Genomic DNA, 27,296 nt, shown 5'->3' with positions numbered 1-27,296 from the left:
CAGAGAGAGGCATAAAAAGCTTGTCAAGACCACAGTCTATTATTTTCAAGCATTACCATAGCCACTGATGGAGAGCAGTTGAAACATGTGCATGTTTTCTTTGCAAGGTCTTCAAATACTTGTACCTCCAAATTAAAAATTCCCTATTGGAAAGCTGGTACATGATTAAAGCCTGGCTGTTGCAGTGTCTGTGGCTGCCTGGAAGTGAACTGAGGGCTCGTCTAATGGATAAAATAAATTCTTTTTGTGTTTGAACAAATACAGATAATGCTGACAAGTGCTTTCCTTACCATGGGTCTAGACTGCAGCAAGCAGGAAACTCTGCAGAAAGAGAAATAGGTGATGTTGCTGAAGGATGGCGAGACAAGGAGGGGAGGGCAATCACCTACCAAGCCATTCGATGCAAGATTAATCTTAAATGAAGGTATGTGTGATAGAGATGTCTGCGTCAGACCTCGTTTGCTCTACCACTGGTATGAGGAAACCAGTACTTCTATAGTAGTTTGTTCAATGTCTTTTAGGCATCCACTTAAGATGAGCTAACCCTTGCCCTTTTTAGTACTCACTTCTCTGTCCTAGCTGTACAAGGAGCCTAGGATGGTCATAGCAGAGGTACACGCTATCCTGCAGGTGTAGCTGTCTAAGAAGTGAGGTGAGATTAATCTACTGTGTAACCATAGACAAGCCACTTACTACCTACTTTAGGTTACAACCACACTCCAAAACTGTGACACGTGATGGGGTCATGTCCTCAGCTAACGGTTACACTGGCCCACCTTCCCACATAGGTGCAATTTTAACCTGCAAAAACCTCTTTTACTAAGTTTATGCTGTTGAAGAAGATGGCTTACATGCATTGGTAAGAGTCCTTTGTGCTGCTATAAATTGTGCATAGCATTGTGCATTCTATAGAAGAATCGGGAGTGCAATACCTTTGCAGATTTGGTAGGATGATAAACAGCTCCACGTTAACAGAACATTACACTAACAGCAATGTATACTTGTAGAACTAGCCTGCTGAGAGACATCTCTGGCAGAGATTATATTTTCTGAGATAGAAGTTATCTGAGTGGGACCACAGTGATCTTGACAGTAGGCTTTGCAACCAACATGGGCTTTAATGAAGACTGTTGATGCAGTTTGCACTGCTGGGGGGCTTCCCAGAATAGCTACGTGATTACACACGTGTTCACATGTATGGGTCAAACCTCCTTGGCACCAAGAGAGTTTAACAGTGCAAGGGCCACAAAGGGAAGAGGTGAAGAAAACTGGTCATTCGCTGTCTTTTTAAATCAAATATTTTGACGTTTGATATCCCTAGACTTTCTGCCATTTAGCCAATGTATGTTTAAAATACATATTTATACATGTGCAAGTTTGCATGTGTGCATATACATATGCACATACAGCTTGATTACTTAATTTTCTTCTTCAACTGAGGGAAACAAGTAGCTGAACTGAGAGAGTTACTGCAGTGCAGAGGAGCCATTGAGTACAGAGGGATTATGCAAACTAAGTGGAGTTTTCCTTTTTGACAGTATGGTAATTAAGAAATAACCATATGGTGATCTGGAAAATCCTGCTCCTTGACTATGGACTGCTGTCAAGTACTCTGGAGTTTTGCATGCTTTGTGGCAATTATGAAACAACTATGAAGTATTATATAAAACAAAGGGGCACAATCAGTCAAATGACAGACGAGTTGATATAGCAAGAATGATATATGCAAAAGTAGCTGCATAATGTTCTATTTTACCTTCTAATAAACTGAGACAATTTAATATAACGTCATGAAGTTACACAGTACAGTGTCTGTCCTCTTAAATCATGTATTGCTTCTATGCTAGTGCCTCTAAGTGGCAGAATTTCAGACGTGCTTATGTGTGTGAGTGAGTGCGTAAGAGGGAGATTTGTTTCAAGGCTAGTGCTTTTGGTTTTCTAGTCCCTTTCAGTGTGGTTCAGTTATTTTATTGGCATGACAAGTTCCAAGATTACTGCCAAATGTATGAAGTAGACAGGATAGGGCTTCATGCTGTTCTGTTTGGATCTCTGACGCATACACCATTTCTCCTCCTGAAGTAATTGCAGCATACTGTATTGTCCCAGTGTTCTAGAATTTTACCTGAAAAATTACTTTCTAGATCTTTAAAGAACAGAAAAACAGCTGACTTTCCTGTGTTTAGTTAGCTGCCAAGAACAGACTCCCAATTCCCTTAACATCTCCCACAGATGTACTCTAAAAAAACAAATTACTTCTTATTTAGAAATATTTTAGAATATAGTTGGATGGAAGACATTACACAAAACAAAACATCAAGTACTTCTTTCTCCATATTCATAAGTATTAACTTATCAAGAATACTCAAGATACTTATATAAATTCTTCTAAAATTTACCTCAGAAATATTTTGCTTGCATGTCTCATCCAATCAATATATTTTCTTAATCATTCGTGTAACTGAGAATGTACCTTTCCCAGTGAATATGTAAGGTTTTACTTTCATCCATGCTGAAGCAGATGTGTGTCGTTTTAAAAAAAGAACTTAATCTCTCGTGAATGACTCCAAGATCATCCTCTCCTTTAGCAGGCTCTGAACCTACTTACTGACTCTTGAATTGCTCATACTCACAGATTAGGTAAGAGGAAAAGAAGGAACGTCAGAAACAAAGGGATATGAAAAAGGCAGAACAAAACACAAGGGTGGAAAGAAACTGAAAAAAACCCACTCCAGATAATGGTTTTCTTCTGGAATGAGGCTGTAAGACGGAGCGATAGATGGCATTTAAGAATGAAAAAGGAAGTTTAACTGTTGGTTCAGTCATCGATTTATCAGGGGGCTAACCTCTGGTCAGGGGATTTAACTCTGGCCAGGTATACTGCTGCTCCAGTGAAACAAAGCCGACACCTGCCTCTGCTCTGCGATGCTGCACACCGACAAACACCCGTATTTCTCACCTTTACACCTGACCCTCTCTGAGGCAGTGTCTGGACCGCTAACCAACCTTCACCACCGCCAGCTCGCGTCATCGAGGGCGCGAGTGTCACCGGAGGTTTGCTGCGCTCCCCTCCACGGAAGTCGCTTGGTCTCACACATTGTGAGAAACGGTATTTTTTCTGCAGGATTTCCGACTATTCTAAACATGGAGAGACAGACCCTGTGTAAGCGGGGTCTGCGCTAAGGACGACACTGAGGAGAAGCACACGTTGTTTACCCTTCAGACACTCTGCAGGCCGTTAACCGCACGCAGCCGCGCACCAGGCCAAGAGCGCTCCCGCACCGCTCAGGCCGCCGCGGCCCCGCCGAGCCTGGCGGGCACCCCTGAGGGGACGGGGCACGGCCGCGGCAGCGCCGCTCCCCCGGCGCCTCACACGCTCCCGGGGCGGCTCGCAACGGCGAGCAGCGCGGCCCCCGCCCGGCCGCTGAGTCTCGGGCTCGCCGGGGCCGCTCCGTTCCCACGAAAGAGCGATCCAGCCAGCAGAGCAGACACCTTCCCACCCCACCCGCGGCCTCCCTCCCACCGCCCCTCAGCACCGCCGGGGCCGCCCCGCGCCCGGCCCCGCCCCGCGCCCGGCCAATCGCGCGGCGCCCTGTTGGCCGTGCCCGGCGTCCCGCAGCACGGCCCAAGATGGCGGCGCGCGCGCAGCGGGGCGGCTTGGCGGCGGCCCTGCTGGCCGGGACCCTGCTCGCCCTCGGCCGCCTGCCGCTCGCCCTCGGGCAGGCGGCGGCGGAGGGCTCGGCGCCGGCTCCGCCGCACCGCCGCTTCGAGTACAAGTACAGCTTCAAGGGGCCGCACCTGGTGCAGGCGGACGGGACGGTGCCGTTCTGGGTGCACACGGGCAGTAAGTGCCGGGCGGGGGGGGAGTGGGGCCGGGCCGCGCCGCGCCACGTTACGCTCCTACCGTGCGGGCAGCCGTGGCCGCCCCCGCGGGGGCGCGTGGTCCTCCTGGTGCGGGAGGGAGCCTCGCTGCGGGGCACGGCGAGGACGGCCGGGACCGGCAGCCGCCACGGCGTGGGGTGAGAGCGGCGGGCGCTCCCGTGGGCTGCAGCCGCCGCAGGGGAGAGGAGCCGGGCTCGCCGCCCCCGTCCCCGGCCTCCCCGGCAGGACCCAGGCGCGGGCAGGACGGGGCTCCGCGCGGCGCAGCGCTGAGGTGTCGCTGCGGGGGGGCGCGGGCCGGCCCGCGGCTGCGTGGCGCTCCCGGGACGCGCCGCCGGCGCTTCCGCGTGGCTACGAATCCTGTGTGATTTCCCCCCCACTTGTAAAACGTGTCGATATTTACCGTGCCTGAGCTTCTATCTCTCTATAGTTTCTCTGCAGTAACTTCTGCTGTGTTTTTATTTTTCGGCAGGCTTTAGTTTATATTGATTAATTAATGAGTGTTAGTTTTTGACTCTTATTTGTCAGGATGCTACAAGTGACATGAGGGAAGCGGTCTATAGACGAGCTTTTTTAAGCAGATATTCACAAAAATAAATGGTATTTAATACAAGTGAATGAATCTCTCTGAATTTATGCCTATTACTCTCTTAAACTATTAAACAGGAAATTAGAACATCTGTTTTTAAAAAGCAGAACAGAAGCCTGTGATTTGTGAAAAGCTTTGTGGGATGCAGCAGAAAGCTAAACCTGATTTTTTTTTTTTTTAATTAATTTGTGTCTTAACAACAAGACCAATGTTCTATTTAAATTGTGTGTTGTGGTCCCAAATGGAAGGTGATTAAGTCTTCTGTAAAGCAGTAGTAGTCACATTGTTGCAAGTAAAGGTGGGGGGGTTTGGGTGTTTTTTTTTTTACCCACATCAAGTGGTTGGTTGCTCCACTAAAAAGTTATTTTGAAAACTGTTCTCTAGTTGGGGAGACCAGAAAATGTTGTGAGTTTAGAAGATTTGTTAATTGTCTAGTTAAGCACTTGCAATGCTTTCATATGTTCAGTCGGTTCCTTTCCTTTCTAGATGCCATACCAAGCGCAGATCAGATTCGTATAACAACGTCTTTGAAAAGCCAAAGAGGATCAGTGTGGACAAAAAGCAAGTCAATATTTGAATACTGGGAAGTCGAAGTGACCTTTCGAGTTACAGGAAGAGGCCGCATTGGAGCCGATGGATTGGTATTAAGGATTTGATCTAACTGAAAAAAAATAGATGTGCTTTACAAAGTGAATCTTGACTTACGCCTCTTGCTTGCTTTCTAATAGGCGATCTGGTTTACAGAAGAGCAAGGCTTGGAAGGTCCTGTTTTTGGGGCAGCTGATCAATGGAACGGTGTTGGAATTTTCTTTGATTCCTTTGACAATGATGGAAAGGTTAGTTGGAAGCAAACTCTTCTAGCAAAGTTTGTAAATAAATTTTCTGCCCGTTTTGTACATATAACTTTGTGGAAAAAAAATAGCGTGTTATTCTCCTGCTCTCCCTGGCTTCACTTCGAAGGGATAAATTAAAATAGTCAAGTTTCCTTTATAGAATTTTTACTAGACTTTTTTTGCACTTTTTTTTTTAGGCTTGAAAGTTGAAGCATAACACATAATGAATCTCCACTGAACATTGGTTCATGTGTTAGGTTTGGAGGGAGAATACCATGTACATATGTACAAGCTGAAATTTGGAATGTCCACGCGCAATTTGAAATGTTGATATATCTGAGGAGGTGTGCTTTGGAAGAGGCATATTGCACCAAAATATGACACTGTGGAAACACAAGGTTCTATGTCTGTCTTCAGAGATGCTCTTTTTCTTGGAACAAATCTGCCTTGAGTAGTTCAGCAGCAAAAATTCTCTAGCAGTTGGGGGTGACAGTTGCTGTTTTGAATTTCCAGTTTTCCAGTCCAGAATGATCCTGGGAAACTTTTAACAATACATAGTAGGTCTGCTTTGCTTTTTTTGCTTTGCCTGCACTACTTTGGCTTGCTTTTAGATATATTTTTGTAGGTGTACAAGTTTTTTTCCTGCAGATGGCTTTTGATATACAGCAAACTTCATCATATGTATAAGTTGAAAGACTGAAGGTGACGTTTATGTTTCTGATCTTCAAAGACAAGACATAGAATCAAGAGTATCGTTCAACTTATTAAGAATTTTTAAATCCTTTTTCTATCCTTTATTTCTGACTTCTGGTATGAATATGGACACTGGCATAGTTTAGCTGGCTGAAGATGCCATCTAACAAAAATTGCATGTGGACAACACTGTTTTGCCAGAACTTCGATAGCACTGGGACTCTGGTCATGACAAGTTTAGTCAGTGAGGTGTGAAACCCTTTTTTAGAAGGTGATGATGTGTCGCTTCTAGTCAAAACGAAAGTCTTCGTCATGCCTGTATGGGTCTGATGTGTCTTAAATACTGGAGTTTGTAAGACTTTTTTTAATGACCAGTATGGAGAAACTATTCTTGTTGCTGTTTCAGTGTGTTCACTGGAAGATGTTTGGTACTGTAACTGGTCCTCAGCATAATATCCTACCACCCAGAAGTAGACTTCATCTAGTACTGCCAACTGAAACCACCCTGCTTATGATGCTGATTTAAAAACTGCAAAGCCTTTTTTCTCTTCCTTCTAAGGCTGTAGGTTATACTAGAATTGAATTTTTATTTCTCTGTAGAAGTAGTGACAAGAGCTTTTTGAAAAGAGAAATACAATGTCTAGTGGGACAGTATATTCCTCTATGTCATGGTTTAACCCCGGTAGGCAGCCAAGCACCACATAGCTGCTTGCTCACTCCCCCCTGATGGAGTGGGGGAGAAAATCGGACGGGTAACAGTGAGAAAACTTGTGGGTTGAGAGAAGCACAGCTTAACAGGTAAAGCAAAAGCTATGTGCTCAAGCAAAGCAAAACAAGGAATTCATTCACTACGTCCCATCGGCAGGCAGGTGTTCAGCCGTCTCCAGGACAGCAGGGCTCCATCACGCGTAACGATGACGTGGGAAGACAAACGCCATCACTCTGAACGTCCTTGCCTTCCTCCTTCTTCCCCCAGCTCTTATGGCTGAGCGTGATGCCATATGATCTGGGATATCCTTTGGCCAGTTGGGGTCAACTGTCCTGCCTGTGTACCCTCACAACCTCTTGTGCACCCCCAGCCTACTCGCTGGTGGGGGCTGCGAGAGGCAGAAGAGGCCTGGAGGCTGTGTAAGCAGTAACATCAATGTGTTGTTAACACTGTTTTCATCATAAATCCAAAAGATAGTCCCATACAATGTACTATGAAGAAATTTAACTCTATCCCAGTCAAAACCAGTACACTTTAGGACACAATGAATTGAAATGTTGAAGGGAGATTAACTCTGAAATCTTGTGCTCTTCTAAAAACTGGAGTTCACTTCATAAACTCTTGGAGGCAACCAGAATAGCACTATAAATCTGCTCTGCCATTTATTGCAGAAAGGCTATTAGTGATGTTACTTATATTTCACTTCAAATTAAACTGTTCTGTTTGTTTGCTATTTCTTTTTCTAGAAAAACAATCCTGGAGTGGTTGTTGTAGGCAACAATGGAAAACTTCTGTATGACCATCAGAAGTAAGTTTTATTTTCAGTGTTAACGGTGAATGTTTGCTTTTGAATGATGAAATGTTGCATGAAACTCTTTGAGAAACCTTATGTATGTTTCTTTCACATGAAACTTTGTTGTTTTCTTTACATTTGTGTTTTTCTATTTGTTAAAACACTGTTTGGCAGTAACAGCACAGAAATTGGCAACTGATGGATATTTAAATGGCATATGTCCTTTGGGATGGGTGAATTCAGATAAGTAGAGGTACAGGCCTTTTACCTCTTCAGTGCTTATGGGTATCTTCCACACACAGCTAATAACTGACAAAAGTGACTAACTGAAAGCTAATTGCCTGTTACTAAAATTAATTGGTTTAATTTTGATTTTTGATTGTTTATTGTCAACAGCACAATTGACGTCTTTTTGGATTCTCTGAGAAGAAAGTGTCTAGCTTAGTTGATGCAGTCTGGGCTATAGCTTATTTCCATCTCGGTTCACAGGTGTGGGAATACATCTTAGAGGCAAACAGATTCCCCCATTACTGCATTCTGTCTATATTGTGTCCTGCGTAAAGCATCTAGTAGTGGTGATCCCAGACTTCGAAAAAGCTCAGTGCAGTTGTGGGACAGCTTTTGAAAAACTTGCATATTGAAAAACTATCATGATGTTGCTTAGTGATACACTGATGCTTTTTTGTCTTAGCTGATAAATCATAAGATATAGTTTTATGCAAGTTGTCTTCTTGCATAGTGATGGTTCCACGCAAGCATTGGCATCCTGTCAGAGGGACTTTCGTAACAAGCCCTATCCTGTTCGAGTAAAGATAACATACTACCAAAAGACATTGATTGTAAGTACTCTGAAATAACATAATTACTCATGTTTCTCAGCTTTTTAAGTGTGAGATTGTTGCAACTATTTGAAAACCCAAAGACCCCTATGTTAATTCCAATATTCTTGAAAATGTTGAGCTCAGTAGCACAAGTTGGAAAGAGGTCCAGTATGTTCAAATGTTAGACGAGTTCTTTCCGCTGCATTAGTGCACCTCTAGTTTCCTGAGCTGACTCAGCAGGTATGGCTGATTTTTCTGATGTTACTTAGGAGTCAGTCGTGCTAATGTACTCATATGTGCTTGGATCCTTCCGTTGCTGTCGACTTGCTTGTAGAGGTGTCCTAAAGCCAGCATCTGTTCCTCAACTTCCAAGTGGTTGAGCTGCTCCTTAACTTGAATGGTATTTCTCAAGCTGATCTGAGAGCTGCAGAGGGTTTTGTAGCTGACTGTAAGAGGTTCTTGAAATGTGACTAAAAAACTAAAGGTTGCTCTTTGACAGTAGGTGTAATTTGCTGCTTGAGGCTTCCCACCTGCAAGAAACAGTAGGGCTTTGAAGATTAAAGAAGATAGAAAACCACTGGTATAAGAGAGTCTTCAAGACTTCTTAAATAATATGCAGATGACTCTGAATTCCTTCTAGATAAGGAGGGAAAAATACTAATGTTGTGCTGGATTGCGACAGCTGTGAAGTGTGTGTTTCTTGGCTTCTGATTTCATCTGAAAAGGTGCTGTTCGTAGGTATTAGCCATAAAACACACAGCTGTCATTTTGTAGTAGAAGTTTCTCTAAAAGTAAACATGAATGCACCTAGAAGAGGGTGGACCTTGTACTGTGTTGTAATGGTAAAAGCTATCTGTTGCTCTTGAATGAACATTAAATTTCAGACTCCAAGGCTGCTCTCTTTTTGAATGCGCCTGATCCCTGATGCCTTATCTAGGAACTCCTCTGGCCCAAATGTTGCTGCTAACCTTGGCAGTTCTGCAAATACATTCGTGGAGGAGGAGAGAATCTCTCTAAGCTTAGAATCAACCTAAGAACAGTAAGGGATGACTCTTCCAGATCAAACAAAAAAGTTGTGTTGCCCAGTATTGGGATGTATACTTTTGATATACTGGCCTTTAGTGATCCCCGAGTCAGGGATTTCTTGAACCAGAGTTGATATTATTACACCATGATCACTTTTAGAATAGAATAGAATAATTCCATTTGGAAGGGACCTACAACGGTCATCTAGTCCAACTGCCTGACCCCTTCAGGGCTGGCCAAAAGTTAAAACCTATTATTAAGGGCATTGTCCAAAGCCCTCTCAAACACTGACAGGCATGGGGCATCGACCACCGCCCCAGGAAGCCTGTGCCAGGGTTTGGCCACCCTCTCAGTAAAGAAATGCTTCCTCATGTCCAGGCTGAGCCTCCCCTGGGGCAGCTTTGAGCCATTCCCAGGCGTCCTGTCCCTGGATCCCCGGGAGAAGAGCTCAGCACCTCCCTCTCCACGTCCCCTCCTCAGGAAGCTGCAGAGAGCCCTGAGGTCGCCCCTCAGCCTCCTCTTCTCCAAACTAGACAAACCCAGCATCCTCTAACTGAGGTTAGACTAACAGGTCCATACAGTTTCTTTTTCCTCTTGAGTTCCAAGAGGATCCCCTGTTCAGCCAAACTGATAGTCTGCTTCACTTGCTTGACTTTCAGCACAATGGGATTGCCTGCTCCTGTGCAAGGTTCTTCTTCTTCAAAAAAAAGGGTGGTTCGTAAAACCTGACCAACACTCATGGACCTCTAAGCCCTCAAAAGCACTTTCTCAGGGGACACTGCTAACTAGCTTCCTGGGTAGCTTAAAGTTTGCTCTCTTGAAACCCAGGGTAGGAATTCTGCTGACCTCTTTTTTCATTACACCAAAAATTTTTAAATCTACCATTTTGTGATCACTGTGTCCAAGACAGCCGCCTACCATCACACCTGCCATGAGTCCTCCTCTAGTCAGAAACAGCAAGTCTAGGAGGGCATCTGTCCTAGTTGTCTCACTGAGTACTTGTGATGAGAAATTATCTTCCACAAACTTAAGGAATTTCCCAGACCTGCTTGTCACAGCAGTATGATATTCCCAGTTATGTCTGGAAAGTTGAAATCTCCCATAAAGAGAAGGATTACGGATCCAGAGATTTCTCCTCATTGCCTATAGAATAACTCATCAGTGCTGTCATCCTGGCTGGGTGATCAATAGTGGATGCCCACAACGACATCTGCTTTGTTTTCCATCCCCCTAATCCTCACCCAGAGGCTCTCAACCACATACATCATCGCTGACTGCAAGGGCTGTACGGTCAAACCTCTCCCTGACGTACAGTGCGACACCTCCACCTCGCCTGAACAGCCTGTCGCCCTCCTTCCCAGCGCTCCAGCTGCGGGACTCGTTTCACCAACTCTCACGAATAGCACTGACATCGTAGCTCTGTGACAGACCAATGCTTCCCGTTTGTCCTATTTGTTTCTTACACTGCCTGTGTTGGTGTACAAGCATTTCAGATGTGCTCCTAAACCCTCAATGCTCCCTGGAGCAGCGCAAATGCTGCCGTTAGCACGCTCAGGTGGTGCCGTGCCATCCCTTGGCTTACCTTCACCTCTCCTGATGGTATCTTTTCCCCTGTGTGTTCCTTTCCACACACTAATTTGTCTTGCTGCTGCTTATAACGGAAATGAATACATTTTTATTAGTGTCTGAATTCTGTGCGTGTGTCATCTTCGGTGACGAATAGAAAATGTTGAATTTTGTTCATGCTGAACATTGAATCAGACCTTTTTTTCCTTTTTAAAATAGAAAGCTTAAGCATTTTCTTCATAAAAACTGCCTTTCAGAAAATAAAGTTTTTGGGTTCTAGTATCAGCTGCTGAATTAGCCAATAAGTTGTATTTGTGACCTTTACTGCGAACTGACAAAGTAATTAACACAAATAGATTTATGTGTTAAAAATTGTAAGTGTTTATCCTTTTAGGTATTAATTAACAATGGCTTCACTCCGGATAAAGAAGACTATGAATTTTGTGCGAAAGTGGAAGATATGGTGTTGCCATCACAAGGATATTTTGGAATATCTGCAGCAACAGGGGGACTTGCAGGTAGCAAATGTTAAAAATTGTGACAATGGTGTGGGGACTTGCAGGGCTTGCAAGAGTTGGTTTTTTTTTACTGCTAGTGTTGATCCATTCTACCAGTTTTTGACCATGTTGGTGTAATTGCTCCTCTCCCATTCCCAAATTACTGGTATGCTTAGGCCTCTTCCTGGCTAAAGCAGGACTTTCAGTTTGTCCCGACAAAGACGTTGTGCAGTCTCATTCCCCACTGCATAAACTCTTGGGAGGACTTTGGGAGGATGCTGTTGCCTGAAGGTCCTTTGCAAGGGCGAGATTGACTTGGGAGGTACCAGGATTTGTAACGTGTAGCAGTAGCAATTAACAGTGTTTTTTTTGTTTTGTTTGTTGAATACAGATGATCACGATGTCCTGTCTTTTCTGACCTTCCAGTTGACTGAGCCTGGGAAGGAAGTAGTAAGCATCTTTATGCATAATTAGTAAAATATGTTACTGTACATGTTTTATATGTAGCACCGGATTATGGCATTTCCTCTGAAGTCATACTTGGCATCCCTGTTTCAGGATTTTGGCATGTAACTGTGCTGTCATCTGTTTTAGAAAACTGAGACTAATACTGTAATGTTTTGGTAATATTTTAGTTAACATTTTCAAGACCAGAATTCTTGAAGCAACACTGAACCAACAAAAATCCTGATGCTAAATCAAAACATGCAGAGAAAACAAAATAAAAAGTACACTTTGTTTGGAAAGCAGACAAATAATCTGTTCTTGCTTTCAATTTCCCATACCTCTAGAACACCTCTGTACTGCTAAAGAGCATCTATCCTCGCAAAACCTGATTTCTTTTTAATTGCAGAAAGTACGCATGTGTCAGGAAAAAGCTGTGGGTCTCCATAGGAATGTCTGGTTTCTCACTTCAACTTAGTATGTTAATGTGCTCCACTAATTGTGTTATGTCGTCAAATCTGAAATCTGAACAGCCGTGCTGGAGAGTAAGTTATGTAGGAGTGGTGGAAAACATGAAAAAAATCTCTTCTCTCTCCCCCCCCGCCCCCCCACCTTTGATAATGTTTTAAAGCCAACACCAGATGCAGAAATTCCTCAAAAAGATAAAGAGAAGTATCAAGAAGAGTTTGAACACTTTCAGCAAGAATTGGATAAAAAGAAAGAAGAATTTCAAAAGGAACATCCTGATGTGCAAGGACAGCCAGGCAAGTTATTTGAGCGATTTTTCAGTTGTCAAGGAAAATGTTTGCTTTCTGGGATATTCAGAACTAGGGCCTGATACTGATCTTACTATGCTCCTACTAATGTTATTTACTTTATTTAAGAATCTTTGGTCTTTTGTTTGTAAAGTGTTTTCTGAAATATAAAGTCCCTTTTGTCATGTCTGGATTGAGAACAAAACAAATGTATGGAAACATGATGGGAACGATGAGAATCTGTATGGAACGGTAGAAGGGAGAGAAAGTCGTGCATCCCTCTGTGAAGTGATGGTTAAGGAAGCATGGCCTTTTTGGTTACTTGAAAATGTACTCGAAAGGTCATCCGTTTGGTCTGTTTCTGCACGTTCATAACAAACACTTTTTTTCCGTCTTGTTTTATGGGTGGATATTAAAGATGGGCTAGTGGATACACTGGAACATGTGCTTACTTGGAAAAGCTTTTTAATGCTTGCCTAATATTGGACATGTGTTGAGTTATGTCGATTTCAGCATCACAGCATTAGCTGGCATTCACTGTTGGTGTTCAGGTTGGCTAATAACCAAATGTCCAGCTTGATGTCCTTAAAAACTGCAGCCTTTATTTTAAATTTTAAGCTATTGATAAGAAATCTAAGTTTGGCTGGGTATGGCAGAATTGCGCTTTCCACTATTGATACCATGCATCTGCAGCTCTCAGAAGTATTGGTTTAAAGATATTTCACACTGAACAGCATTTTTCCACTGATTTCAAATTATATTTAATTTAGGAAAATTATAATAATGCCTCTTGCCCACTTTTTTGAGTGTTTAGCCAAAGTGCTTTGACTTTGATTTTTCTGCTATGGAACATGGTGGGGTTTTTTTTTAAATTTTTTTTTTTTAGAGCTGGGCAAAAAACAATCTGCTTATTTGAAAATATAATGGAAGCCATTCTGTTTCTTGCTTTTGTGTATTGAATTAGCTGTACTTGAATGCACACGTATCAGGAATGTACTTCAGGCACCTAGACCTGAAGTTGTCATCTTTTTTTTGCACAGTGATAAGTTATGACTGTTCTAGAAGTCCTACACCTTTTTATCTTCATCTGTGTTTCTGAAATATTGTCCAGCCTTCCATTGATAAGTAGTAATAATCTTTTTGCCACAGAGTCTTTTGGACTTTCTGATGTTGAACCTGCGGAGGAACTCACTCAAAATGTGCGGTCACTTCTTTGTTTCAGGCTACTTTTTAAAGCTTGCTTTTTCTAAAAAGTAGCTGTTGCTTAATACCTGCAAATCTCTTCTGCAGGATGGTTGGTAATACAATGCTAGCTTACGCCTCCTAGTAGTAACAGCATCTTCTTCCCATTTTATGTTGCCCATCACCCAAGTATTGCCATAGGAACTCTAAGATGGAGTCTGGGTTTGAATGTGTGGTTGTCTCTGGTCAGTTGTTCTGATCCCATTGGGGTATCCTTTGCCATGGCAGTGGTGATAAATAAACACCAAATGTATCAAATTATGGGGAAAAAAAAGTATATCCATGTGGAAACTTTAAGGGTGCAAGAAAAATGATACAATGCAACTTACGAGGAATGTGTGTATGTAAGAACTACCTGTGCTTTTTTCTTGTCAGCGGATGACCTTTTTGAAACTGTAAGCGATCGTGAACTGAGGCAAATCTTTGAAGGGCAGAATCGAATTCATCTTGAAATCAAACAGCTTAATAGGCAATTGGACATGATTCTGGATGAGCAGAGGAGATACGTTTCTGCAGTCACAGATGAGATTGCTAAAAGAGGAGCTGGTTTTCCAGGTCAACAAGGACAGGTACATTAAAAAAAAAATGCACTGTGATCGATAGCTCAGCCTAATTTCAGCAGCATGATTGATTTGCTTTTTCCAAGATATGTTGATCTTTTTCTCTCCCCTGCCATCCCTGCCAGGCCTCCCAGCAAGAGATTGAGACAGTTGTGAAAACTCAAGAAGAGGTCATTAGACAAGTTAATGAAATGAGGTAAATGCTTTCTAAATATTAAGGCTGTGTCTTAAATTTTATATTATTTTCCTCCCTTTAAATCCTATTTATTGTTTCAGTAGGAGGATATTGACAAACTTGAAATTTCTTGGTCTCTGTTCCTTAGTGATGATTCTCTGCATACATTTAATTTCTGTAATAAAGTAAGGTCACGTCCCTAGGGTGGCTAAGCCACCTAATTTGCTTCTTTTTTTTTTTATAATGAGATTCTACTTCAACAGGTAAGTCCAGTCCCTCAAAAAACAATGAATTTCTGCTAATGAGAGAACCTGCTACCTCATGGAAATCCGTTGCTCTGATTTGGAGTATTGATAACAACATGAGCATAAATGCCTTCAATTTATAGTTAGTGAACCTAAAAAAAAGGTGTTGGAGTATGTTGTTCATGTACTCGGTCTACTCCTGATACGGTGATTATATGAGTTTATTATAATAAATATTATTAATAAAATCTATAATATTCTATTTAGATAATATTACATGAGATATATTTGAGGTTTTGTTTGGGGTAAACAACATGTAAAGGCATATAAGTAATTCTGACAAGTATTTATGTACAAATGAAAATGTGCATGTAATAAGAGTTGTTGAGATTTATTGCTTATTTTTCTAATTATTCTCTTTTTTTTTTTTAAAGTAGTTCACTTCTCTCTTCAATATAGACATATATTTTGTCTTTGGGTTTTTTCCCCAATTTTGCTGTGACTGCCTAAAGCTCATATATTGATTATTGCTCCATGATGGTCTTTTAGTGTTACTGATCTGTAGATCACAAAAAGTATTTACAGTTTTAAATCAAGTCTCTCAGAATTCCAGTGTGTACAAGCCTTGGAGAGGCCTCTTTTTGTTTGTTATCCTTTTTTTTTCCCCCCCCCCCCTTTCCATTTCCATTGTAGATTAACGTTTTTTATCAGCAAGAGTAGGGCTGGGCCTTGAGAGAGCATTGCTTCTTGATAGCAGTTGAAACAAGGGCCACATCTGGAAAATATTTAATATCTCCTCTTGGCCTGAACTTTGAAAAATAAGGGGACAAAAAGTGCGTTTTCCACAGTCGTGTACCTGTGAAGGAGTAACCCTCCATCAGTACAGCCAGGGGACAGCTGGAAAGCAGTTTTGCAGAAAAGAAGTTGGGAATCCTGGTGGACAAGAAGTCGGATGCTGGACAGCAATGCACCCTCACAGGCAAGACCACCAGCAGCATCCCAGCTGTGTTAGGCAGAGCATTGCCAGTGGGTTGAGGGAGATGATTCTCCCTCTCTATTCAGCACTGGTGACACCACATCTGGAGTCCTGTGTCCAGTCCTGGGCACCCCAGTGCAAGAGAGACATGGACATACTGGAGGGAGTCAAGTGAAGGATCATGAAAATGATGAAACGGTTGGAGCATTTGTTGTACAAGGAGTGGTGAGGGAGCTGGGATTGTATAGCCTGGAGGACAGGCTTGGGGTATCTTGTCAGTGGGTATAAATACCTGATTTTAGAGGTGGTGAGGGCGATAGAGACAGACTCTTCTCACCGGTACCCCAGTGAGAGAATGAAAGGCGACGGGCACAAACTGAAATACGGGAAATTCTGCGTAGACTCAAGAAAAGAAGCTTGTGAGGGTAGTTGAACACTAGAATAGTTTGGTTGCCCAGGAAGGTTTTGCAGTCTCCATCCTTGGAGATACTGGAAACCCAACTGTGACTAAAAATTCCTTGGTTTGTTAGGTGCTAAGACATATTGTCATACAGCACTTATGGGGAGAAAAAAAAAAATACTGTCACTTACATTGCGTAGTGAAGACAGAAACGTGTTGGGTTTTTTTCATATGTCAACGTATTGTGTAGGCCATCTTAGTAATCTTGTCCCCATTTCTTGTAGGTTAGAGGAAAAAGGGGTGTATGTTTGGGTTGTTCTTTTGTCAGAGGACTTTGTGCCAGTGAACTTCCTCGGGAAACTTCTGTGTCTACAGGGACGCTTGCAAGTTCCCAAGTGATTAATAATTCTGCTTTTTAAGATGTAGTTTTTAAAATCGATTGAGAGGTATGCTGTACCTTTTCAAACTACGTTACCAAATGAAGTAAAAATCTTATCTTGAAGGTGCTATACTGCTAAAACGGGTTTGGGAAAATTCCGATGTTTGTTAAGGATGTCTGTGTACTGCTTCTAAGATGTTTTATAGTTACTGTCTCTAGCAGGAATGGCTTTAAGTTGGTTTAACCCTTCATTTATAGTAGTTAAAACATTCCTTACCTTGGGCTTAAAAAAAAAAAGGAGGAAAACCAATTCCTACAGTTGTGGGTTTTTTCCTGTATTAGTTCAAGGGCGGCTCTTGTGATTATCTAAGTAGGTCAGTTTTTTGTAGAAGGAAGATTAGAGTGCTTCCATTTTTGCACTTGTTCTTCCACGAAAGCTTGTATGTTAATATTCTTGACAAATCTTTATACCTTGCAAGCAAATCAGATTTTTCTTGTTACAATTGGCAGTCTGCCCATTTAGTGACTACTTATTAGGTATGAGTTTGCGTAACATCATCTTAATATTTTTCTTGGATTAAAGAAATGTTTTATTTATAGATAGAAATGAACAGCCCGCTGTTGCATTGCTGGTCATCCCGGAGGAAAAGGACTTACTGTCTAAGTAATTTTCTTGGCAAGATTTGTGGATTTCTTAATCATCTGATTAAGAAGAATCTTGCATGTTCATACAGTAGAAACTATCAGCATGGTATTGTTCATGCGAAAGTAAATGTAAATTAAATTTGATACAGACCATGTCTATTTAGATAAGTTATTTTGCATTTAACAAACAGTGGATCAGTTTGGGGGAAGGTGGGTGTGCAGATTTCTGTTAATTACATGGGCATGATAGTATTAGGAGGGAGAGGAACAAAATGAGCATCGCACTTGTGTTCTAGCACTGAAAATAGTGGGGCAAGATAAACAATGTGATGGATGTGGATAGACAGAATTAGTATCAGCACTTATTAGCCAGTGGTCATGATGGTGGTTGCATGAGTTTGCATGGGTTATTTAAGAAAAAAGCCTTCCAGTGAAAAACTTAATTCTGAAATAGGTTATTGTAACACTAATTCAAAGTACAGGTAAATATTAATCGATTTACTTTGGATAATCTATACAATGACAGTACAAAAATAGAAAATAATTTCTGGATAACATATATGCTAATTTAAGTTAGGACAGATGAATGTTTTTTTTTTTCATTCGTTTTTTGTGTATAAGTTCCAAACCAGAAATGTAGAATGAGAGAAGGTGAGAGCTGCTTTGATTAGTTTTGTTTGCGGTGGCTTACAGAAGCAAACAGCTGGTTTTTGGTAACTCCTTTTGATAACTTTGCAATACTAAAAAGAGCCGAGTGAGGTAAGCATTGAGAGTTTTCCAAAAATCAATGGCTAACTCCGTCTGGCCTAGAGTGCTGTACGTCATCTGGAACAACCACAGATGGGACTGTGGAGAGTGGTTGATCTTCTGATGTGTGCTGGAAGTGGGATTGAGCTTTTACAAAGATGATGGGAAAGGGTGAACTCTTGGATCTTTTTGTTACTGAAAGTGAAAAGAATTTTTTTTGGTTATGTGGGAAGTATGCAGAATACCGGTAGTCTAGTATGGTAAGTTGATTTTTGTGTTAAAGTGATACTTTTAAGAAAAACTGATAGTCTTCAGTGTAAAGAAAAGTATATTGTTAATCCAGCATTCAGTAGGGGCCGTAATTACTAAATGCCTCTCTGTTAAAGTGGTGTATCTGCACCTTGTTGTAGTTGTGTAGATGAACTTAGTGTGTGGCCTTGACTTAGTATGTAGCTGCTTCAAGTAGGTTAAATGTGCTGCATAGTTCAAAAGCTGCTGTAACACTACTACAGCACATCTGTGCTTGCAGTTTCTACTTCTGGAGGGTTGCCATAGTGCTTTGGAATAGATGGATGGGGCTTTGGGCAACCTGATCTCGTGAAAGATGTCCCTGCCCATGACAGGGGGGTTGGCCCAGATGATCTTTAAAGGTCCCTTCCAACCCCAGCCGTTCTATGGTACTATGATAAATTGCTGAGAGTTAGGACTGCACCTTGAAGGCATCGAAGTAAGCTCTCATCTGAGCAAAATGCAAAGTTTTAAGTAAATTAAAAAGAAATCCAAAGACACATATTTTGATTGTTTATAATGAAGAGATTAACATTCACATGATAAATATTTCAGCTGTAGAATAATCCTCTTTGCAACTGAAGAGAGACAGCATGGTAGGGGAAATTATATAAACATATTGATTAGAGATTAAGTATTTTTCTCTCATTGACTAGTTTACCTCAAACAAAATTAGTTATGGAACCTCAACTTTTTACAGATTTAATTTGATTTGTTGTTGAAGCAAAATGAATTCACATGAAGACAATATTCAGTATTATGACAATGCGTATGGGAAATGAGTTTCTCGTAGAAATGATAATCATGAAACAAGGATGCATCTAAATCTTTTCTTATCCCTAAAGCCTCTTCTTTATTTTTATTTCTTACATGACTGCTTTTATTTATTTATTTTTCAAACGGCTTTTGGTTTTCTTCAAAGATTGCGTTAAACTCTGCTTATCCTAAAGCCTTGGCAAGAGCCTCAGATAAAACACTTATTTTAGACTTTGTCAGTCAGGCAAAGCAGATGTCTAGCGATAGAATATTTGCCAGATCTTGTTTTCAGCGTGATTTTGGGAGATGGTGCACTGTACAAATTGAAGCTGTCTGCGGAATTAAATATTTAAAAAAAAAATCTTAGTTTGATTAAGAAATTATTTCTCGATAGGTATTCTTGGAAGCTAGAAAAAGTGTTTCTGCCTTTTGGGGCAACTGTGTATTTCAAACTAATTTTAATGGACTAAAAGGTGTCCAGAGTAACTGCTGTTTGTAGAAAAGCTGTTCTGTGCTGAAAGATGTTTTGTTGTTTGTCTTGTTTCAGAAATTCCATGGCTGATACTCTGAGGGTGATCAGTGGAGCTCAACATCCTGGCTCTGCTGCAGGAGTCTATGAAACAACTCAGCACTTCAATGACATCAAAGAACACCTTCATGTAGTAAAGAGGGACATTGAGCATTTAGTACAACGAAATACGGTAATTTATGTGCTGGTAGTGTAAAGCATGACTGTAATACTTCTTTATTTGGCTGTTAGCAAAAAGCTAGGGTGAGCCAGCATGCAATTTACAGAGCAATTAATTCTTCATTAAGCTGCTTCGCTAAAACTGCACTGCCTTGACCTAGCTGCATGATCTGTGTATTGATGAGAAGTTTTGCACAAAGAGCGTGATTTTTAGTCTCATTTCCTGTGGAAACAAGGTCAAACAATTAGGTTCTCTGGGTGCTTTTTTGTGTTTGTCCCCCTACTTAACAGCTTTATACAGAGGAGATTCTCTATTGCTTCTGCACAGAAGGGAGAGCTTTAGTCAGGGGAAACTCGGGCAGGCTCCGTTCAAGGTCTCTTAAGAGTGAAAGATGACTGTGTTCACATTCAGGAGCACCTTAGTCTAGGTAGCAATTAAGATGAATTAGCTTATGATCCCGTAGAAGGTTCTTGATTTCTGGGTTAATTTACCAAAGATTTATTCTTTCCCCTATAACCCACAAATTAGCATCAATCAGTTTTTCTGAGATACATAAAGGTGAAAGGGGAAAGCAAGATGGGGAGTAAGATGATGATTTTTCAGAGTAGTGTCATTTCTGTCTATATTCTGCTTGCGTTCCAATTTTCAGATTATGTTGCAAAGACATTGTTTCTTACATATAACAGTCTTTTGATGGCATGTCTTGCTTGCTGCTTTCTCAAATACTGTTTTTCTTGGTTTTTAGCCATCTAGTGAGAAATCCAAGTGTCCGGACGTGCCACCGTTTCCATCGTGCTTATCTACAATGCACTTCTTCATATTTGTAGCAGTGCAGACAGTGTTATTCATTGGTTATATCATGTATAGGTAAGTATGTTTTTGTTTAAAGACAACAGGGCAGATGATTTTAGAACTTGTGACTGGAAATGCAGTTGCAACGGTACCATGATGTTAATCTTCTTTAAAACAAGCAGTCATTCAGATTGGAAGAGACCCTTGGGGGAGGTCTCTAGTTCAGCCTTCTGCTCAAAGCAGGGTCGACACTGAATTGAGACCAGGTCACTTAGTCTTTAGACTGGTCGGGTCTTAAAAACCTTCAAGAATGGAAAATTTACCACTGTTACAAACCCCACTGGAAATGTTTAATTATCATAATGAAGTTTGTTTCATGGTATATCTGGTGGGAACCTGCCCTGTTTCAATTTGACTGTTGTGTCTCCTCCTTATAATGTGCATCTCTGTGAAGAAGCTGTCCCTGTCTCCTCAGTAGCATCTTATGGGTATTAGAAAGCTGCCGTTAGACCCCTTGAAGGCTTCTTTTGTCCGGGATAAACAAGCCCAGTTCCCTCCCTCTCTTCTCTTGAGGCATGTGCTTCAGCTCTTGACTACCATCCTTGTGGTCCTCTGCTGGACTTACTGAAGTTTATTAATATCTTAACAAAATCTGATGTGATTTTATTTTTTTTTGCTATGTGTACCTCCAGGCTACCTATCCCACCTTACAAATCCCTCAGTGAACTTACCCCTTCATCCCTCTCCTACATACGATACTGATAGTGTATGGACATCTTTTTTTTTCTTTTTCTCCTAAACTAATTGTGATGTTTTTTCTGTTCTCTTCCTCCTCCTTGTAATGTCATAATGTTCAAATTAAATTTGCGTTGATGGGAAGGAAAAGCTATTGAGAGTAAGGACTGACTTGCTCAGTAGTCTGCCCTCCTGCTTCTCACACACACTAATCAGGATAAGGAGTAGGGACCAAAATAGCTGCATTGCCCTTCAAAGAGAAAATGCTGTTTGCTACCTCTATGGAGGGATAACTAGTATTAATATAAGACCAATGCTGCTGATAGCACGAACTTTTATTGTGTGTCTGCTTCTCTACAAAGTGGAGAGAGTTCATTTCTTATGTATGTTATGTTTTCAGGAGTTGGACTCGATGATCCTTGTGGGTCCCTTCCAACTCAGGACATTCTATGATTCTATGATTATGCCATCGACTGTAAAGATGCCTTCCAAGGCAAATGAGGAGCTGGTCCCCTCCAGTTCTTTTTGATGCCTTTGTATTTCTAGCATCTGTGCGTGGCTGATCCACAGTATCTGTATCCACTAAGAAAATAAATATGTTCTGTGCCAGAGGGAAAAGGAAATCCCATTTCAAGTAGATTCTGTCACTGCTTAGTTGCATGTGTTTCCTTTTCTATGATGATCTTTAGGCCAATCAGATACTGAGAAGCTTTAGAAAATTTTAGTTAAAGTATTTTAAAAATCAGTTCAGATGTTCTTTCACAGTTTCTAGCTTCTGGCCAGAATGTTTTGTTTCCTTCTGTGTCTGATGCAAAATTGGAACTAGTGATGCTACCAGTGTCTTTGTAAATAGAAAAATTATATCCTGTTTTTGTGACATGACTTATATTTGATTTCCCTAAGCCTCTGTTGACAAGGAATGGAATATTTTAATCCCCAAATAGATGAAATATTTATTTATTTAAAGCAGTTAGCTAGTTTTATACTGTAAGTACTTAATGAATTCTCTTCTGCTTTTTCCTTCAGGAGTCAACAAGAAGCAGCAGCCAAAAAGTTCTTTTGATGACCTGTTCCTTTTGTGTGTACATAACAGCAGTATGTATGCACAGAAAATTATACATGAGGGAAATTTTAGTGTTTGATATACTTCAATATTGTAAATTATTGAATTTTGTTAAACAAAATGAGTTCTCATTTAAACTGTTAATGCTAAAGTTAAAAACAGACTGGGGAGCAGCGGAGCAAATGCTAGACAGGGGAAGGCTGTGGACCCTATCTAGGTCTATGTTTTCAGCTAACTTTCTCATAAATACTGGAAGGCAAGTGCCATATTCCTCTTCTTTTGTTAAGATTCCAGAGGAAGGAACTGAAACACGCAGGTTTGGTTCTTTTCATCATGAGAATTGCAGACGGATGATTTGTGCAGAAAGCTTGCCACTAAGTGTCCTGACATATCAGTTTAAAAAAACAAAACCAACCAATCAAAAAAAAACCCAACCAAAAAAAAAAACCCAACAAACCCCAAACAACTGTTCTTCTCTATTTTTTTGAGGGGGTAAAAATTTGTTATAAACATTTCACTTCTTTACCACTTGGATTTAACAGTTTAATAACTATTTAGTTAATTCTAACTCTTCATGAAATATAGATTTAAACACTTTTTAATATGTGGACACAAAGACAGGCCTTTAACAGTCTGACTGTTGATACCTGCTATAGAAAACAATACAGAACAAGCAAATAAAAGCCTATCTCCTTATTTTGGGTTTGGGTTTTAGGCAGTGAGAGAAAACATGGTAAAGTAGTTTCTTCAAGTATATTGTGGGACTGATTTGGGTTTTGTAGTTTCAAGTATGTCTGTAATTTTGTTTGGAGATTTGTGGAACTTCTTCAGCAAGGATATCATAGCTTTATACCTCTTCAAATTTGATTTTATTAAGGATATGTTTGGTGTATGAATATGTCTTTTATAAACCTGTCTTCTGTGTTTCATGTGTCAAATACAGACGCTTTGATTTAAATCTTGACATGGCAAGTATTCTAAACTACAGGTATTGAGTGTTAACCCATTTCTTCACAAGCTGTTGCTTCAGACATGTTTGTTAATCCAGCAGCTATTGTAGAACCAGTATTGTGTGTCAATTCCTGCTTTAATATCAAAAGCATAAGACTGAACATGTGGTTTTGATACTGCTTACCAGCTGAACATTTGCTTCAGGAAAGGAACAAAGCGGATAGCCCAAAGTAGGAAAGTTAAATGAATTAATTTTGCCTTGTTTACATATCTGTGGTAACTTTGTCCTTGAGTTGTTTGTGTGTAGAGTTAGAATAAGGGGGTTTGGTTTTTTAAAATTCTATAAAATACACAAATGCATCAGGATATTTCACTTTTAATTATTAATCCCTTTGTCTGAATGTGCAAAAATTATCTGGAATTTAGCATACTACTACTGCATTCCTACAATTACTCCCTTGGAGTGCAACACATGCTGCCAAATTCGCTGTGATGAAGAACACTTCAGTATTGTGCCTGTCAGTTTGGAGAAATGATAAATCTATGCAATATATTTTATTACTTTAAAATACAGTGTCCAAAAAGTGGACATCTCTGCTATACCAATAAAGTGATACTACCTACACACCTATTTCCATAGCTACAGTGTGTAGTATAATGTAAGTGGTATAGCTTCATAGATTAATTTCTAAATTTGAGAAGATTTTGCTGTACAAATTGGAGAAACTACTGCCTCAAGCTAATCTTGCTGGATAAATAGGGTAAATCAATTAAAAAACTTTTCAGATAAGCCAGAATAACACATAGGAGTTTATCCATTCAGTTCTTTCAACACCAGCAAATATTTACAGGTGCCTTGAGTCTAAGCTATTACAACCCTGACTCTTCTAAGCAGACTTAATATATTTTCTTAAATTGTTCTGAAAATGTACAGTGTTGTTCCTTTCAGTTGCAAGCCTTCCTGCATCAGTGCAACACCTAACCAGAACTCCCCCTCTCACAGCAGGCTTTGCAAGGCCCTTTCCACAGCAAGGCTAGCAATTGTGTTTTGATAAGTAGGTGCATATATCTGGCATAATGAGGAACAGCCCGAATGTATCAATTGGAGGAAGCCTGTACTTTTTGTTACTGTGAATTTATCCAACCACAACTTTGTTTTAAAGCTGGAGCAGCCCATACTTCCATGTCTTTTGTTAGAAAGAAGGCTGGGGATGGTGTCTAGGGGAAAACTTGAACCTACAGTTGTATCTTCAGTATGAGGCTCAGCTTGTGTGTTTATGCTGCTAATAGATCTGACGTACCTCCCGTGTGCAACTAGGAAACTTTTGTATTAGGGAGCAGAACGTCTAAAGCATAACATCCAGAAAGTGGTAACTTTGCTTCATGCTTCATTTCACAGTCATCTCTCCTTGGAACTTCCATAATTGCCTCATCACTCACTGGATCAAAGGAAAGCTCCCACTTGCCCAGCTCAAATTTTATCCTGTCTGTTCTTGAAGTGATAGCAACAAATTTGGACTTGTAAGAATATTTGCCAGTCGGTGTAGCCTCCTGTTTTGGCTGGCTCCTAGAAGTTTATTTCAACACTGATAGTGTGTTTGATTCTTATCAAGTAAGATTTCAGGACTAGGAGAAGAAGACACCTTGGAATCCAGTTTGACAATATGGGGGAAAACAAGTCTAATATTGTCTTTGAAGTGTGGATGATAAGTAGCAAATACTTGGCAGTGACAAGAGAATCTCATTGTACTGGTCAGGGTATATTAAATACATGGTCACACCTGAATCTTTCAAAAGTGAAATTCACAATATGGTTTGTAAATTACTTAACTTCCTGTTTGAAGAAAATGACATCAATGCATCAATTACTGTAACACCGAAGACTGTCTACTGTTTTTTTTTTTCATTCAAACAGCTGACATTTTCATGTTTGTTTCTGACTAATGTAAATTGACACTTGGAGTTCAGAGATAACCTTATTTGAATAAAGATGCATATTTTTAGTAAGCTTTTTTTCTTTTAATTTGGTACCTGTCCATGAAATCCAAGCCAAGTGTATTTGAAGCATTCTTTACCCTCTGTTCAGAGAGTTTGAATGCTTTGAGATCTGTTCTGGGGTCAGAGATGCCTGTGTTCTTTGGGTGTGGAACACAGGCTTTCTTCTTCTCTCCCAATTCCATCAGATAAAACAGGAACTGAGCCTTTCAGTTTTATTTCACTTAAGCTAGAGGGAAAGGACGTTGATTTAAAGCAAAGGAAGTGGCAACATGAGTACTTAATTAGCAGCTGTATGTGTGTTTTCATTAAGCCTGTGATCCCTGTAATCAACAAACAGCAGTAAGTGGTTTGTAACTTCAACATAGGCAGTAGTTAAAGCGCCTGCCAGGAGCAGGAATTATTCTGGAGGTACTGGTCCTTGTTGACACCCAAGGTAAGTGCTTAAATCTTGATGCATTAGATACTCTGTAAGCAGTTGGTTCCTTATCGCTCCGAGTGTTTACTCGTTACTTGTATACACAGATTTGTGATAAATATCTAAACGCACAATGAAGTGAGCAATTCACTAGCTATCTCTGTGGTGTCTTCCAGAGCTTTGTCACTAGTCCCTTGTGTTTCTCAGCAGTGTCCAGTGCCAACAGGGCCAATGACTTTTAAAACACTTTTGTTGTCTTTGATTTTGAATCTAACGTTGGAAAGCCTTTAGCTATGAGGAAGGTTCATGAGACCTCTCTCAAGACCTGGAGGGCACGATCTCTCAGGTTCCAGCAATCCCTTCCCAAGACATTTTTCAGCTTTCTTGCCTTCTCAGTCAGTTCTGTGAAAGCATCGCTTTTAGGCAGAAGGTAGTGTTAGCAACACTTCTATAGGGACCAAAGTCTACAGCCAAGACTTACACCCAAAGTTAGGGAAGCTTCTCTTCAGTAAAGACCAAGAGCACAAAGTGTACAGGTACAGTTCCCATACACTTAGAGAAGACTATGAGACCTAATACGGGAAAAATCAGCACTGCGTGTCGTGTTTGTGAAGTGCACAGCGCAGACACACTGGTGCTCCCTGTTCCAGGTAGGAGAATTTTAAATAAAGATGGGCCAACCACTAGAAGTGGGCTCAAGAGGCATTTGGCACTAAGCAGTGATGTGGGACAGCATTCTGTTATTTAATCAAGTGGCTGTCAAAGCACGGAGAAAATGCTGACAATCAGAAATTACATTTATCTGATCTTAAGCTTCTCTTGTAGCACGCTCTTCTGTGATGCCTACCGTCCTGTTACTGAACTTGTCCATTTTGGGATCAGTGCATAAACAGTGCCAATAGATTACTGTAACCCCTTCAATGGTTTTTGCAAGCTGCTGGAAATTTTGTGATCTGTATGTGGTTCATGCAGTATTTCTTGGCCCCTTTTGTGCCGTGTTCTTGTGTAAGATACAGCTTGGCTGTGGGGCTGAAGCACATTGAGAAGGTGATCTTCCGGCTTCTGATGTCCGTGTTGCTGGTTTCTGTTAGCTTTGTGTTGTAAGCAGTGGATGCGAAGGTCAGCAAGCCCAGAACTGTTATCCAGAGTTGTGATGCCCTCTTCCTCTAGCCGCCATCTATTTCTGGAGATGCCTGAATGACCAAGAGCCTTCTCCCTCACTTAGGATTTTCTGTCTCCTGCTCTTGAGATCCACTGTTTTCTGAGCAGTGTGGGGCAGCTCACTCACATGAGTCGGGCTGTAGATCAGGAACTAGGGACTGGTTTGATCAAACTCCTTTGAACAAACACAGCTTCTCTGAAATGCAGAATGATGGGGAATAAGGGACGCCGTCAGCCGTTCCGCCCTCTGAATGCCCCAGAGAGGCAGCAAACTGAACCGGGGAAGCCTTTGGGTGTAGCAGAAGGTCAGACTGACTTGGCCAGGCCCACTTTGAAGTAGCTCTGAGGCAGGAGCAGTGGTACCTTATGTATAGACTTAATGCTGGATTTTTTAGTTTTTAAGATTTGCCAGATAATATTTTAATTTTATGCATTCGACGTCAGACTAATGCATGCTCAAGCCTGGCATTCTCTGCC

The 27,296-nt window shown here is 41.0% G+C and overlaps 1 protein-coding gene across 2 annotated transcripts; it reads left to right on the top strand.

Moving 5' to 3' along the window:
- The first annotated feature begins 3,627 nt into the window (after positions 1 to 3,627).
- Positions 3,628 to 25,252, top strand: LMAN1 (lectin, mannose binding 1). Of its 2 annotated transcripts, XM_068424456.1 has the most exons (14): positions 3,628 to 3,841; positions 4,952 to 5,106; positions 5,194 to 5,301; positions 7,447 to 7,508; positions 8,233 to 8,332; positions 11,301 to 11,424; positions 11,795 to 11,853; positions 12,479 to 12,611; positions 14,220 to 14,413; positions 14,530 to 14,600; positions 19,563 to 19,716; positions 20,450 to 20,571; positions 22,258 to 22,326; positions 24,645 to 25,252. In XM_068424456.1, exons 1-13 carry the CDS (start codon positions 3,628 to 3,630, stop codon positions 22,292 to 22,294), a joined length of 1,533 nt encoding a protein of 510 aa, XP_068280557.1. In that variant the 3' UTR covers positions 22,295 to 22,326; positions 24,645 to 25,252. The 2 variants fall into 2 exon arrangements, with proteins under 2 accessions (XP_068280557.1, XP_068280556.1); XM_068424455.1 differs by having other exon boundaries at positions 22,258 to 25,252.
- The last annotated feature ends 2,044 nt before the right edge of the window (positions 25,253 to 27,296 follow it).

Source organism: Nyctibius grandis (genome assembly GCF_013368605.1).
Source record: "Nyctibius grandis isolate bNycGra1 chromosome W unlocalized genomic scaffold, bNycGra1.pri SUPER_W_unloc_2, whole genome shotgun sequence".
NCBI lineage: Eukaryota > Metazoa > Chordata > Aves > Nyctibiiformes > Nyctibiidae > Nyctibius > Nyctibius grandis.
The sequence above is the reverse complement of the archived record's forward strand: the minus strand, read 5'-3'. Positions and strand labels throughout refer to the sequence as shown.